The 14,607-nt window shown below is 40.3% G+C and overlaps 1 protein-coding gene across 1 annotated transcript in view; it reads left to right on the forward strand.

Annotated features, from left to right (window-relative positions):
- Positions 1-14,607, forward strand: part of AFF2 (AF4/FMR2 family, member 2) — a 250,283-nt gene that overhangs the window by 220,789 nt on the left and 14,887 nt on the right. Inside the window, exons 11-13 of the mRNA XM_009997205.1 lie at positions 5,717-5,879; positions 6,405-7,424; positions 9,524-9,648. Of these exons, the coding sequence (XP_009995507.1) occupies positions 5,717-5,879; positions 6,405-7,424; positions 9,524-9,648 (1,308 nt within the window). The remainder of the gene's footprint in view (positions 1-5,716; positions 5,880-6,404; positions 7,425-9,523; positions 9,649-14,607) is intronic.

The raw sequence follows: 14,607 nt of genomic DNA on the forward strand, positions 1-14,607 counted from the left end.
CAGGAACTGGTGCACAGACATATTTTCTTCTCAGTCACAAAGCAAAATTCATCCAAGTTCCACACCAGTACCTCAACAGGAAAATCACCAACTCTGTCAAGTCTATAGTCACTCTTCCAGCCATAGCCCTTCTCTTTTCCAGATTTCAGTGGTGGCATTTTCCCTAAAAATAGGCCTCTGCAGTAAATCAGCCTCTGTAGAGTGCTGCTTCTTGTGGAATACTCTGCCAGCATTGACATACTGTTGACTCACTGGTCAGTTCCCACCTACATGTTCCCACTGCCCAGCAGCACTCTGCTTTCTCAAAGCTTACATTTTGATTTCTGGGTAGAGCAATGGAACAAGTGGCCAATTCATCATTACCCTAAAAAGGAAGGGTTGGAATGAATAAACCAATTGTTCCAGGGAACTGTCTGTTTGCCAAATTCTCTTCACAGTAATTAACATAACTACATCTAATTGGTGAAAAGTTCAGGGAGATAGCTAAGGGCTTGTTAGGAATTTTTGTTCCTTGATGTTTTAGTGCAGTAGTCTTAATTATATGACTTTTTATACATATGTATTTACAGGATAAAAAGTTTATTATTTTTAGAGGTTAACGAGCTTTAGTATTTCAAATTTATTTGTTTTAAAGATCAGGTTTAATCTTGAAAACAATTTATTACAACAGCAGAGTAAATGATGTGTTGAAAATAATATGATAATAATCTAGATGACAACAACAACAACAAAAAAAATGTAAGGCACATGTTGGGCCTTCAGTTCTCTAGGCAGCATAATAATCCAGACACAGTAATGCCACATCTGCTGTAACTGGCTTTGGAAAAATAACCCATGAGTTTAAAAACAGACAAGCTGCAGAGAGACATAAATTTAGGCTGATCACCTGTACCAGTGAACCACAGTCAAAGAAGGAGGGTTGGTGTGTGATGAGCTTGATGCAGTTCCTCACCAGAAGCCACCAGCAACCAGATTCAGTGGTACTCTTGACAGATGCCACAAACTTGCCTGCAAATATCAGCTGTTCTGCAGCTAAGCTTGAGCTCAACAAGTGCTGAAAACCATGTCAGGTACTGAGGACACTGGCATTTGTCCCCTCCTTCAAGACATCTCTCATGTCATACTTTGTGCCCACACTGTGTCATGCTGCCAAGCAGCAAGGGGCAGGTTAAATGCCATGTGCTGCAAAGCAGATGAAGGGAGATAGATGAGAAGGCTGCAGAAGAGCTTCCTTCCAGATTGCTTCCAGATGTGCAGGTCTCTGTGTCTACTTCATCATCTGAGCAGTGAGGAGACCAGTTTACCAGTCTGCAGGCAACTAGAGACATCATGATGGTCTTTGCAAGAGATGGAGATCTGGTTCTCCTCCCACCCATTGTATGCGTGTCACTCATCTCCATGGCACAGGATGAACTCCTTTGGAGAGGGGTAAGCAGACACTGATCCATCTGGCCTCAGTAACAGGGATCCTTGCTGCTGAGTCATGTGTGCATTTTTCTTTCCAGATAGCAGACCCATGGTCAGGGCTCAGGGTCAGGGCAGAGCATGTCTGACTGCCCTGCAGGATTCAGCTCAAGTGCTGAGCACAGGGCTTGGAAAATGGGGAGAACAAACTGAAAAGGGGGGTGAAACTTGTGTTTACATTAACTGGAAGGAAGCCTCACACGAGGGGAATGTGACAGGGCTGCACTGAGTGTGAGGATGATTGTAATACCTTTGATGTTTGCTCTGTGTGTTTGGATTGCAAGCTCTTTGGCCCAAGGACTGTCTCTCATCATGTATTTACACAGATCCCAGCAGAGCAGGTCAGTAGTCTCAGTAGAGGCCTCCAATCTCAAGTGATAATAATGAACTGGCTTTCATCTAAGTGTTATTTACCCAAACAAATGGTGTTGCATTGTGCAGCATTGTTTTTATTAATATTTTTTTCAGTTCAAATGAAATAAAAACATTGTCCACCCAAGCACTGAGGAACAATATGACTGTTCATCTCCTGCTGGGAAATAAAAATTCAAGAGTTTGAAATACCAGTGCTTCCTGCCCCTTTTAGTCACTTTGAGGACTTGAGTCTGATGATAAAATGCTTTAAAGCCATTTTAAACCTTGTCCGGGCTGGCATTCCTTGTCTAGATCTTAGCAACACAACAAAGCTTGCTTTGAAAATCTCTTAGAGAGGCAAACCCAGTTCATGTAGTTGATGCTTATGTGAAGAAATCCAATTTATTTGTATAACATCTGCTTGAATGCACATTTGCAGAATCTATCCCAGCATCCTTTAAAACATGGTTTAATTTTAATGCTGAAGAGGTCTTTGAGAAGAATGCGAACCAACCTGTTCTTTTGAACTAAAAGACACATTTTTTTTAAGGAAAAAAACCCAGAAGACAACCCAAAATCTCTCCACTGAACTTATTTTATTGGACGCAAAGATTTTTTTTTTCATGCACTTATATGTGAAAGGTCTGTATATTTTCTTTTGTTCTGCTGAGCAGCATCGTTAGAAGTCAATTGTGTATGTGCAAGATCTCTCTAGTTTGGTGAGATGCTAGGAAAGGCATTTTGGGTCTTATCTGAGTGTTTTGCAGAGCATACAAAGTTACTCTCAACCCAAACTACATGATGAAAAGTGAATGCTTCTACTTTAGAAATGTAGATCAGCAATGATGTCTTCAGCATGCAACTGCCCAATGTAGCCAAGGTCTGATTTTATTATCCCAGATGAAAGACAAATATGACCTCATTGTGTTTTGTATGAAAAACATTATTTTGAGTCTGTCTGGTTCCTGCAAGCTTGCTGAGCTGTGTTATTCGGTAATGTTTGGCATATGATTATACTTTTTCTGAGACTGGTGTGCAGAAAGAAAGAAAATAAGGCCAAGTTGGAGCTTCCATTTCTTTCCATGGTTTTATTCTTGCCCTTTGAGTTCTTTGTCAGACAATTGCAGTCTGCAGAAGTACAACTCCAGTTGTTTTGTGTAAGTGCGTCAGCCACAATGTCAGTTCCCTTCCAGTGTGCTTGAAGACACAGGTTGTATTTAAAGGCTAGAGAGGTCTGGCCTGAGCTGCTGGGACACTGGCTTTTCCTTCTTTGATCTATTGTAACCCGTGATATTCTTTAAATCACTTCTCTGAATGAGAGCAAACTTGCCAGCACTGACAACAGAGGGCAGATCTTCAGCACATCTGGACAGAAGTGTGAGCACTGCCACACACATCCTTCTGTACAGGGTTGCCTGGGCATAAACCACCCCAGGCAAGGAGCTTTGTCACTGAAAGAATCTGCTGCAGGTTTATATGCCCGGCTGCAAAGGTGCATTTATTCCCTGCAGGAACTGAGGTGTAGGGGAGGTGGCTGATGCCTCACCAGCATGGTGCAGCCGAGGGCCCTGCTGCTCTCTGCAGGACCAGCATGTGCCAGGGAGCCAAATGCCCGGTCCTGAGCTCCTGGGGAGGCTTGAACCCTCTTGGAGGGTTAAACTTCTCCTTGCCTTTATGGCCAGCTCCCCACTAGGGTTGTGAGAACTGGAGTTTTCAGCTGGGATGAAATATTAATATTGCCATGGTCACTTCCATTTTGGGGTGAAAACAGAAAATAGAAGTGAAACAGATGAAGCTCACAGATTTAGGGAAAAGGTCATTTCTAAATTCCAACTTAATTCTTCTGATAAGTCCATTAAAAAAAAAAAAAAAGTTTCAAAGCTGGTGTTCATGTTGGTATTTTAGAATAGAATTGTCATGTTTGCTTCCTCAGTTTGGGCATCCTTGAAGTTTTTTTCTATTTTTTTACTTAGTCTTTCTTCTTGGAAGTAGTTGTAATGAAGTAGGAAAATTCGATTTTCATCTTTTACTGTTTTCTCAATAGAAAATGTAAGATAAAAATTACAAAATACTGAATTGAAAGGCAAACTCCCCACAAACACATTCACACTTTCTCTGCTTTTCTGTTTTCTGAATTAGTGTAAAAAAGAAGTGAAAAATGTATTTCTCTACACTTTCTTCAGCTTCAGTGAAAAGGAAAGATAAAGAAAGAAAAAACAATTTCATAAATTGTTTCCAAAAATGACATTAAATACAAAGTGTAAGTGTTTTATATTTCAGCAGTGTTTAGTTTTCCATAATACTTTTGGAAATGCCCATATCTTTAATCAGATGCTTTAAATCAAAATGTATCTGTTACTTCCAGTTGAGATTTCTTTAAGTAGCTCTACTTGAGTCAGTTGAGTGAAGAGCTTCTAGAAGAACAAGAAAAAAAAAGTATATAAACTTAATGAGCAACAAAGTTAGCGATCTGTAGCAATTACCCAAGTGAGTAATTTTGTTTCATTAATGCACCCTAAAGCACCAAGCTGTTCTGTCAACGGGCACTGCAGGGCCTTTGCAATGCTCAGAGAGACAGTGATGTTACCATGCACAGTGTAAGGGACAGGTTTACCAATAAGGAGGGAGAGACAAAACAGCTGAGCCTAAGAAGAAAATTAAAGACCATCTATTATTGTCACGGAAGCCGATGGCAATCCTTGTAAAGACTTAACGGAGAAGGGTCACACACCAGTTTTTTCTGGTACTTCCAACTTTCATTTTGTTGGCTACTGTGCTTTTTAAGAGGGCATCTTGATGCACGTAGTAACTCTTGAAAAGGGAAGGAGGGCATGTACCTGGCTTACTTGAATCTTTCTCAGAGAAAGTGAAAAAGCAGTGGAAATTAAGGCAAAGCTGTATTAGAACTTCTAGGCATTTCTGGATCACTGTGTGGGACACACACAGCATATGATGTATTAAGGTGAAATATTGAATATCCATAAAGGAGAACTAGCAAATGGTGTTAATTTTCAAACACTTTGCTTTGTCAGCTTCACAAATTTAAAATCAATCATCAAAAAGTCTGTGTATAGATCAGCTGAACAGACATAAAACCTCATGGTTATCTGCCTGACAAAAAAAAGTTGACACTAAAGAAGAGTTGATAAAGATGGAGACTTGGAAGAATTCTGTAGTGCTAAAACCTGGGTTCGTCCAACCTCTCAGTTTAGAAATAAATGCTGAGGAAAAACAATGACATACAGTGCACTGCTAATAAATACATCTTGGAGGACAGTTGAACATGCAGAAAAACAGATTTCACAGAGAGGCTTATTTTCAGCATGAATGCCATTTTCTCACTGCATTATCATAAACATGAAAGAAAGAACAGCTATAAATGAAAAATTCTTGGACACTCCCTGGAGCCTTGTCAAAAATATGTAGTTTTGTATACTGCAGTATAAAAGTATTCATTAAAATTAATTTTTAAAATACCCTGTCCAATATGAGTTGCCTGGTGTCCTTCCTTTGATCATAAATTATAAATGAACCAGCAAAAAATGAAGAAACCATTATTCCATTAATGAATTATTTAAGTGTGACTGTTAGTTTTCGCAATCATTGGATTAATAAGCTCAGACTGGTGACACTGAGATGTTTCTTATTTGAGGGTGATGATGATGGTAATGGTATTAACACCATTATCAGTGTATCCCATGAAGCATAAAACCAACCAGCTCCCTTGAGGGCTACATGGTGGCCGAGCCACTGGAGCTTCCTTGGGTGTGTGCTGCAGGAGAGGAAGTAGACACTGAGGAAAGTTGGTGTGAACAGGGTTCACTGGGTTATTCCCCCCAAAGCGCCACTTTAAAAAACACGGGCATCATACTGACACGAGTGGATCTTCTCCCCACAGCAGCCTGCCGGTGCCAGCGGCACACGCGGCTGGCTTGGCACATTCCAGTGGCGGCTCCGGGAGCTCCAGCGAGTCCGAGAGCAGCTCTGAGTCCGACTCGGACAGCGAGAGCAGCTCCAGTGACAGCGAGTGCAACGGGGAGTCACGCAGTGCCACGCCAGAGGTAAAGCCACATCTCCGCTCCTCCCCAGTGGGAGCTCAGCGAGGAAGTCTGGAATGGAATGAAATCCTGCTCCCTCTTAGGAAAATGTTGAAATGTTGGAGTTACGTGCTGTTTGACTCTGTCGACTTTTTTCTCCTTTACAGTTGTATATGTATGTATGACCCACATACTCATTCTAGCTTTTGGAAGAATCCTTCTGGCCTACATTTGAATAGCTTTAAAGAAATATTTAGATTTTTGCCAGTAGCTAGAGAAGATTTTATTGACACAGTATTCAGTTGGGACTAAGGAAAGGCAATGTGACAAAACTATGTCTTCAGGGACCAGCTAAACTTTTTTGTTGTATTAAATTTCTCTAGGGTCACATTGTAAACCAGATAAGGAAGCCTAATTAACCATAAATACTCCATAAATACACCCATAAAACTAGCAGTCACCACTAGTTGACTGAAATAAAAACGTTCTCATTTAAAGGGAAAAACATTTCTGCTGTCTGAGTTTTGTTCCTTGTTCTTCAAACTGCAGCCTGAACCTCCCTCAACCAACAAATGGCAGCTGGATAAATGGCTAAATAAAGTGAACCCCCACAACAAGACCATCATCAACAATCAGAATGAGCCTCACAGTGAGACTAGCTCCCAGGCCCAGAGTAACCAGCAGGCTGAAGGGCCAAACAAAGGGAAGCTCAACAGCAGCCTGCCCCCAACTGATTCCAAAGACCGGGCGATCCTTAGTCCCATCCGAGAAAAAGCCAAACCACGAGTTGCCCAGAAAACCCCCGAGGCAAAAAGCTCCAAGCAGAAGTCACCAGCTCATAATGAGCCAGCTTCACAAAGGACTACTGGGAAAAAGCAACCCAAAAAGGTAGAAAGGACTTCCAGTGTAGAAGAGTATAACTGGCCCAAACCAAATAATACCAGCAACACTCCCAAAGAAAAAGACACACAGGAACCCCCCGAGCAGCCAAAGGTTCGAACTAAAGCAGCAGTTGGGAAGACCGCTCCAAGGAAAGAACCACGAACGAGCACAGGTCTCACTTCAGAGAAGAAAAAATACAGAGGCCCTAGCAAAATTGTCCCTAAGTCCCGGGAATTCATTGAAACTGATTCATCTACTTCCGACTCAAACACAGACCAGGAGGAGAGCTTACAGGCTAAGGTATTGCCAGCTTGTACTGGGCCTGGCAATGGCATCAAAGTGAAGGACTCTGGCAGTAACATCCTCAGTGTAAGTAGTTTAACTAGCAATGGCAGCAACACATCCATTGACCAGACCAGCAATGACTTGGAGGAGCAGCTCTTTTCTCCTATCCCAATCGTACAAAATGAACTTCTGTCCCCACTGAGAGAATACGAAGAACTCAAAACTCTGTGGGTGAAAATAGACCTTAGTTTACTCTCTAGGATACCTGGACAAGAGCCTTTTGAGACCACATCTGTGAAAAGTGAACCAAGAGAGGCGGCTGTGAAACACAGGCGACCATCTCGAGAGTCCCCTACCCCAGCAACTGAAAAACCATCCACAAAATCCAAAAGGAAACACAAGGTAAGTTGTTTTCATCTTTTGGAGGAAAACACTGAATTTCTGTGCTTCCTTGAGGTCAGGACTGCAGCCAGTGGTTCCTCACACTGCACCTGCAGCAGGGATTGCAAGGATGCTGAGGCTTTGCTGTTTTTACAGAGGACATATATTTACAAGGGCATTACAAATTAACATCAGAAACCAGTGAAAAAAAAACTCCAGCTGACAAAATCAATGAACAATGTCTTTTTCTGAAGATTTATCTTACAAGATTTTCACTGTATTTGCTCACTTACCCATTAATTTCCAGTGTTCTGTAATCTGCAGAAAGATTCCCAGTGATGAGTTCATATTACTACGGGTCCAGACATAGCAAGAAAATGTGACTTCTATTAGGAAGGCATGGTTTTATTGTCTGCAGGATTAAGGCATTCTCACCACTGGCTTAAACAGGCATAGCTTCATTAAAGTCAATGGAATGGTGCTTATGCTTCTGGTGAATTAGGTCTTTATGTTTTGTTGCATAAACAAATGTGATTCCTAGAAATATAATTTTCTTAACTAGCTGCTTTCTCTACACAGCTACCTGAAAAAGCAAACATATTTTGACTTAAGGCATTATGTTTTATCATGTGTTTTATGTTATTTATGCCCAAGGGTATCCTATCTTATGGGATATGACAATACACTTCAAACTAAATGTGTTTTCTGAAAAGAAACTGAAGGTTTATATCATAAATGAATTTCTGTAGTAATTTTTTTCCAGAAATTGTGTGCTCTGGTCTGTCTGTGGGAAGGCATCCTAGTGTATTTGTTTTATATGCCAAATTTTATAAATTGTTGTAAATGTGACTTCAGCTGTCTGTTCTAGTGGACTTGAAATCCTGAGTTTGTGAAGTCCAGTAGTACGAGAGAGTTAATACAAGACAAAGACAGACAACGCCAGGCAGACACAGGGTCTGCACCCCTGCTTTCATGAGTCACTGCACTGGCTCCTTCCCTGTAGAATTAAGTGGAAATAATCACAAGAGTAAACTCAAGAGGTTTTTTATTAAATTTAAATTCTAGCTGTACACTAAATGCAGAGATGTAAGAAGGAAGGAGAAAAGAAGAAAAGGGGAAGGGCTGTATAAATGCCCATGCTTATGTGTATGTTTAAGTACACCACGACGGATATTAATTATATAAAAAAAAACCTTCTTCCTAGGTAACTTAGTGGAGAGTCAGCATGATGGAGAAGGACTGTTGGCTAAAACAAGAGTATAGTATTGGCAACTAAACCAGGGGCTCCCAGAAAAGGTTTTATGAAAGTTGGAATGTTGTAATTTCATTAGCTGAGACTTTGAATCAGAAAGCAACAAAATTAGAAATCTCACTTCGGGTTTGTACAAACATAAGCTATGCTCTCAAACAGCCTGTTCAGTTGCTGTATGATTGTTCACTGCTACCCAAGGGGAAATAAACCAATTAGGATGACTTGAGGGTATATCAACAGTTAAAACAGGGTAGGGAGAGCCCGTTTCTTAACTGTGCTATTGAAAGATTTATTTTAGTCATCTACTAGTGGGCCTGAAGGCTGATATGAAGGTTCCAGTGACAGAGCAGTAATCAGCTTTGCTTGTATCATCCTAGTTCAGGCACAAAAGTCATGCATCAGGGAATCTTTCAAAGCAAATTTTAAACCAGCTATCGCTGTTAATAACTAGCCCAGTAGCTCAGTCCTGTAGTCTCCTAGTCCTGTGAGGAATACTTACTCGGGGAAGTTTTTCCATCAACTTCCATTAAGTCAACAAGTAAAAGCTATTTACTTGAGTAAGATTTGGTGCTATCAAGTCATTCCATCTGAATTATTAATTACATTCCAGTGCAGTTCAGAAGATAACTATAGCACATGAGGCATTTTGCTTCCTAATTAGCTGGCTCTGTCACTTGTTATATAACTTCATGTCATGTGTTTGGAGCACGTTTAGCCCTGATTTTAGGTGACTTTCACTTCTCTTAGACCAGTATTTTAGCTGTTACTACGGTAAAGGAAATACATTGAGATTCCTGAGCTCCTCTTAATGGCAAGTGATATTGTGCATAGATGCTGGATCTTTCAAGCTTTGCCCTTGTTGTTAAAGCAGACAGAAAGCCTGGATACCTTTGTTGAAAGCAAGAAGCAGCGTCTGGAGGACCCTTCAGCTTCATGCCTGCTCCCACCTTGTATCTCTCCAATACCGAATCACAGATTAACCAGCACTAAAGAGTAAGTCCTTTTTTTCACATAACATTCATGGGGGATTTCATGGTGCTATTCTACAAATGTCTTTGCTGTAGAGCCAGATGAGCTTTACAGCCCATAAGCAGAAATGACCCGGCATTGCTATTTCCATCTTTCAGGAAGAGGATCCACATGGTTTTGGATGAGATTCATTCATCCTTCTGATGGACTGCAGGAATTCAGAGTGCCACCAAAGTCCTGGTGTACTCTCCTACCCCCAGACTGCAACCTTTCAATGTTCTTTCTTGCCCCTATCATCTTTAACATCTATGGCCAGAGAATCATACTAAAAGTGGGCTTTATTTGATGGCCTGGAATTTATTTTTTAAAATCATTTTCTTAAGAGACAGTTCTCAGTTTTATTGAATGAAGTAGTGACTTTGCCATTCACTTCAGCAGCTCTTATTCTCTAGCTGTGCAGACAATGCCAGGGGTGACCACCCTGCATGTTTTAGACATGCATGCTCTGTATTTCAGCAGACATAAGCAAATAGTTTGTGCCTTTCAGAGTGTCTTTGAGAGATGGTTATAATGCTTGAGCAAACAGGCACCACATAAATAATGATTCTGATTAGTATAATCACAAGATTAACATTCTATAAATAACCAAAGAGTCCAATTCCCTTCTGTCATCAATTTTGTGCTTTTACTATTTTGAGTTGAGGCACTTCTTTCTGCTTCACAGTAGGACAAGCAAGGAATCAAACCCACAATGTGCTTCTGAAAACAATTTGATTGTGGTATTATTTAAATTTAGATAACGTTCAAAAATCATGTGTGAAACAGCAAACAAATTTTTTTAATCCATTAAGACAGTTAAGCATAATTTTATTTATACTGGTGTAATTATAGAGTAACTGCAGTCTTTGAATTAACCCCTTGTTCTATCACAGAGAAAATCAGAGTTGGAGTCTGGAAAAAGGCGGATGAGTTGAAAATTACAACATGATCTGTAACATGTTGCACATTGAATGAACATCATGATGGGTGTTGCCTGATTGTCATTGCTGCAAATACAAAGAGCAGAGATAGATTGCAGAGGGTATCGAGGATTATTCATCCCCAACACCTCCACAATCCGTTAGAAAAATCTTTCTATTCTTGTCGCCACCAAGCCCTAAGGATCCACCCCCAACCTGATGTTTCTTAATTTGAGCTTGTTTTCCAGGTCATTAATTTGATTCCTCAGAGCTTTTAAGCCTTTGGTTTTCTCTGTTAAAATATAATTGTGTCCACTGATCGTTTTTTTCATATCTTAGCTTTTCCTTTTGTATGCCTCAAGTTTTGAAACAAAATTTTCTGACTTTTCCTCTGCAGTGATTGAGACCTGGATCTCAGTGCATTTGTTATTATTATCTTCTGAGTTCACTTGACACAAATGCAATATTGTTTGATAATTCAGATCTTCAACTCCCAAAGAAGTGCAACTGAATGTAGATCGATGTATTTCCCAAAAGATTAGGGAGCTGACTGAACTGTGTGACAACACATTTCTGGAGAGCTGCAGATTGGTTTTAAGCAGTCAAGAGTGATTCTGTTCTCCAGAGGGTGAAGCATAGTTTTAAGGGGAGGCAGAAGAAAGGGGAAGCTGAAAGTAGACTGTTCAAGGGCATTGGGAAAATAGCACTTCAGTGGAAAAAGGTTTAAAGACAGGCTTTGCCATTTACTCCTCTGTTCCCAAAGGTTCTGTATTTTCTTTCAGAACACCTAAGTCTCTAGGTAAGGACTTTGAAAAATGAGGGAGATTCAGGGATGGATGTGATAATGATGTTCATCTATTAAGAAGGTGTTGCATCCCATGGTAGATGGTCTCACTTGGGAGGAGCCATAGGTCTCCCATTAGAACTTGGTCTTTGCATCAACTCAAGTTCACAAAGGCAGATTTCTCTGGGCTATTTTATAGATACAAGAATGTTTTGACATTTGAATACATTTATCTCATAATCTTTCTCTAACTATATGGGCTCAATAAAGCAAGCAAAGATGCATGATTAATTTTAAAGAGTACATGTCTAGTATGAGCAATTATATGCCTAATTTCCACAAGTTTCTATGACTACATGTACCATTTGAGTGTAGAAATTTCAAATGGTCAGTTATGAACTTAAAAGCCATTTGCACAACCAAAGAGATGGTTTGTATTGTGTAGTCATTACATAAGCAACTAATTATCTCTGTTCCTTCCCTCAAACACTGTGTCTGCTGCCTTTTTCCTAAATCTGATGAGACACTTAAAATATAATTATTCAGACTATTGTCACTGTATTTTCCCTTATTTCTGATATTTCATAGCAAATAAAAGAATAGATGATACTGTGTTTTGTCCAACTAATTCATAGTAAAACCTTGAAACACTGCTGCGAGGCCAAATTTTTGTCAGATCAGCTGCCCACTTTGCAGCAGCAGATTATTTATGTATTTACTTGCTTGCCAGATCAGTTTTAATTCAAGCATTAACTGTATGTACTGCTGAATACCGTTTATATCTGAATACCTGATTGGTGGACCCAGTCCAGACAGAGCACTATTTGGCAGTTTGTAACAACATGGAGACTTATTTGTTGATGCAAACTGTGAGTCTGAATTTCAAACTAGACTTCTACCAGTTAAATAGGCCTGCCATTTAACAGGCATGCTAGAAGTCTGTCTGAGGCAAACATTTCAACCTGTTTTTCAAGATTTCCTGTTACCTTTTTTTTTTTTTACCTTTAGTTATAGATACACCTGTACTTGGCAACAAATATTAGCCAATCCCTTGAGTAGTCACAACAGCGTTCATTTGGTTCCTTCATGGCAGAGGCAGCCTTCTACATCTATGACAATGACTTCAGTTTCATTCTGTTGCTGCCATATGGTCCAAGCTAATGCAGGAGTAACCTTTCCCTGCTAACCCCCTGCAGAAAATCAGATCCATTGTCAGTGTGTGGCATTTCATTGTGGACATGGAGAGTAGAGGCAAAGGAAAGCCAAGTGATTGGTAGAGACAATGGCTTTGTCTCACTAATGGACCAGAGATACCACTGCATACTAGAAGGAGTGAATAAAGAGAGTGCAGAGAAAAGCAGCTTGAAACGTGAGAGTAGATGGAAATTCTCTTTCCTTCACACGTTGACCTCTTGTTGCCTTCTGGCTTGCTTTCTGCCCTAAAAGAAACCAGGCTGGAAAAAAAAAGCAGATGGGAAGCCTTCCTGTTCCTTGATAATTGGCCTTTTCAGACACAAAGATTAAAGCCTGCAGCCACAAGACCGTCAGTTCTGCTTGTATTTTTTCCTTGCTCTTTTATTGTGTTTCTCCCTAGATTTTAAATATAGTTTAACTAACACTCATGTCAGCAAATTAAACCATTGAGTCTCAGTAATTATTGCAATAAATTTGTTCAAAATTAGTGATTAGTGCAATCAAAGACCAGTTACTTAGCCCATTAACAGCCCAAAGCAAAGTGACAATCTGGTTAACTGCTGGTAACAACCTATTTCATGGAGGTTATTGTTAACATAAATGCTTTAGCATAAATCTGAGGGAGGTAACATAGCTAAATAAATTATTAGCTTAATTCCTGTGAAAATTCATAGGATTAAGTGGGCAATAGGGAAAAAAAAGTCAGGATTGTAACTGTAAAGTATTGTTGTTGGTTTTGTTGTGTTGGTTTTTTTAAATTTGAATTATGTAGGAAAAAAATGTTCTTCAGTCCATTTTCCTTTGTGGTTGAGTGTTCCCCCCCACAGAATTACTTGTGTGCCAGAGCTAAAATGCTGTGCCTGTATCTTGGTTTGCCTCATCTTATATTTGAGCCCAAAGATTAAGTGAACTGGTGGTTTAAAGTAGCAAAGTTTTAACCATGGTACCTGCAGGCTTATTTTTATTTTTTTTACTACTGTCCGAATCCCTCCACCCCCCGTGTAGCAGCTGAGGGATGTTGCTTTGATTGCTTTATATGTGCCTTAAATTTCCCCATGCAGTGGTAGACTCAGTGCAAGTGGCTGAGTCCTGTGTTAGCTCTGGAAACAGTCACAGAGACTGAGGAACCTCACTCGTGGTGCAGCATCAGATCATAATGGAGACTTGGTCAATGGCTCACATTCAGTTTTGCTTCAGACACTTTTGAGATAGGTCTGCCACACTTGGTTGCTTTTGCCTTTGCAAAGCTGTACCAGGGAGAAAGAAGAGCACCACACACCTCCGTGCTCACTTTTCTCTGTGCTCTGTGCCCATGTATGTTCAGGGTTCCCTGTGTAGGACACTCATTAGGAGGCAGAGGGTTTCGTATTTCATAAACTGTGTCTGCTTTGCCTCTCTACAATGCAGCAACACATGCACACTTTCTTGGGGCAGTGCTTGCCCTCCTTTAGAAAACTTTCCTCTGGAAAAAGTTCAGAGAATTATTGTGCTATAGCTATGGTAACTTGTCTGAGTTCCAAAATGCCCTTTGGGGGTAAGAAATCTAACAGATGGGGCTTTGAGTTAGAACTTTTTGGAGGACATGTTGCAGGACCACATGTGCATAGATCAGTCTGCGAGTCTCTTCCAAGCTGCTTGCTTTCCTTTGATCTTCTTCAGGCCCCTGTGTTTTCAGAGCAGGACAGCATCTGTACCAGTCCTTCTGTAAGGCAATATGAATTCTGTGCTCTTTTTATTTCTTCAGTCTGACAATCTTTAATATCAGAGAGCTTCAAATAAGGTATTTTTAATTCTGCTTCAGTCCAATTAAAATAGTTTTGAGTAGAAGAGCTGAAGAAGAAGAACCTGAAAAGTGGGGAGCTAGTTTGATTTCACTCTGTGATTTCAAGGATAGGCTTTTTGTATCTCCAAAGGTTTAAGTAGGGGAATGACCAAACCATTTGCAGATATTGATAGTGTTGGTGAAACTGTAGAAGAGGCCAGACTGGAATGAGAGAGCACTCCAGAATGAGGAGTAAGGAAACTTAGGTTGCCTTCTCCTCTTTC

This window comes from Chaetura pelagica, unplaced genomic scaffold (assembly GCF_000747805.2).
Source record: "Chaetura pelagica isolate M959 unplaced genomic scaffold, ChaPel_1.0 scaffold344, whole genome shotgun sequence".
Lineage (NCBI taxonomy): Eukaryota > Metazoa > Chordata > Aves > Apodiformes > Apodidae > Chaetura > Chaetura pelagica.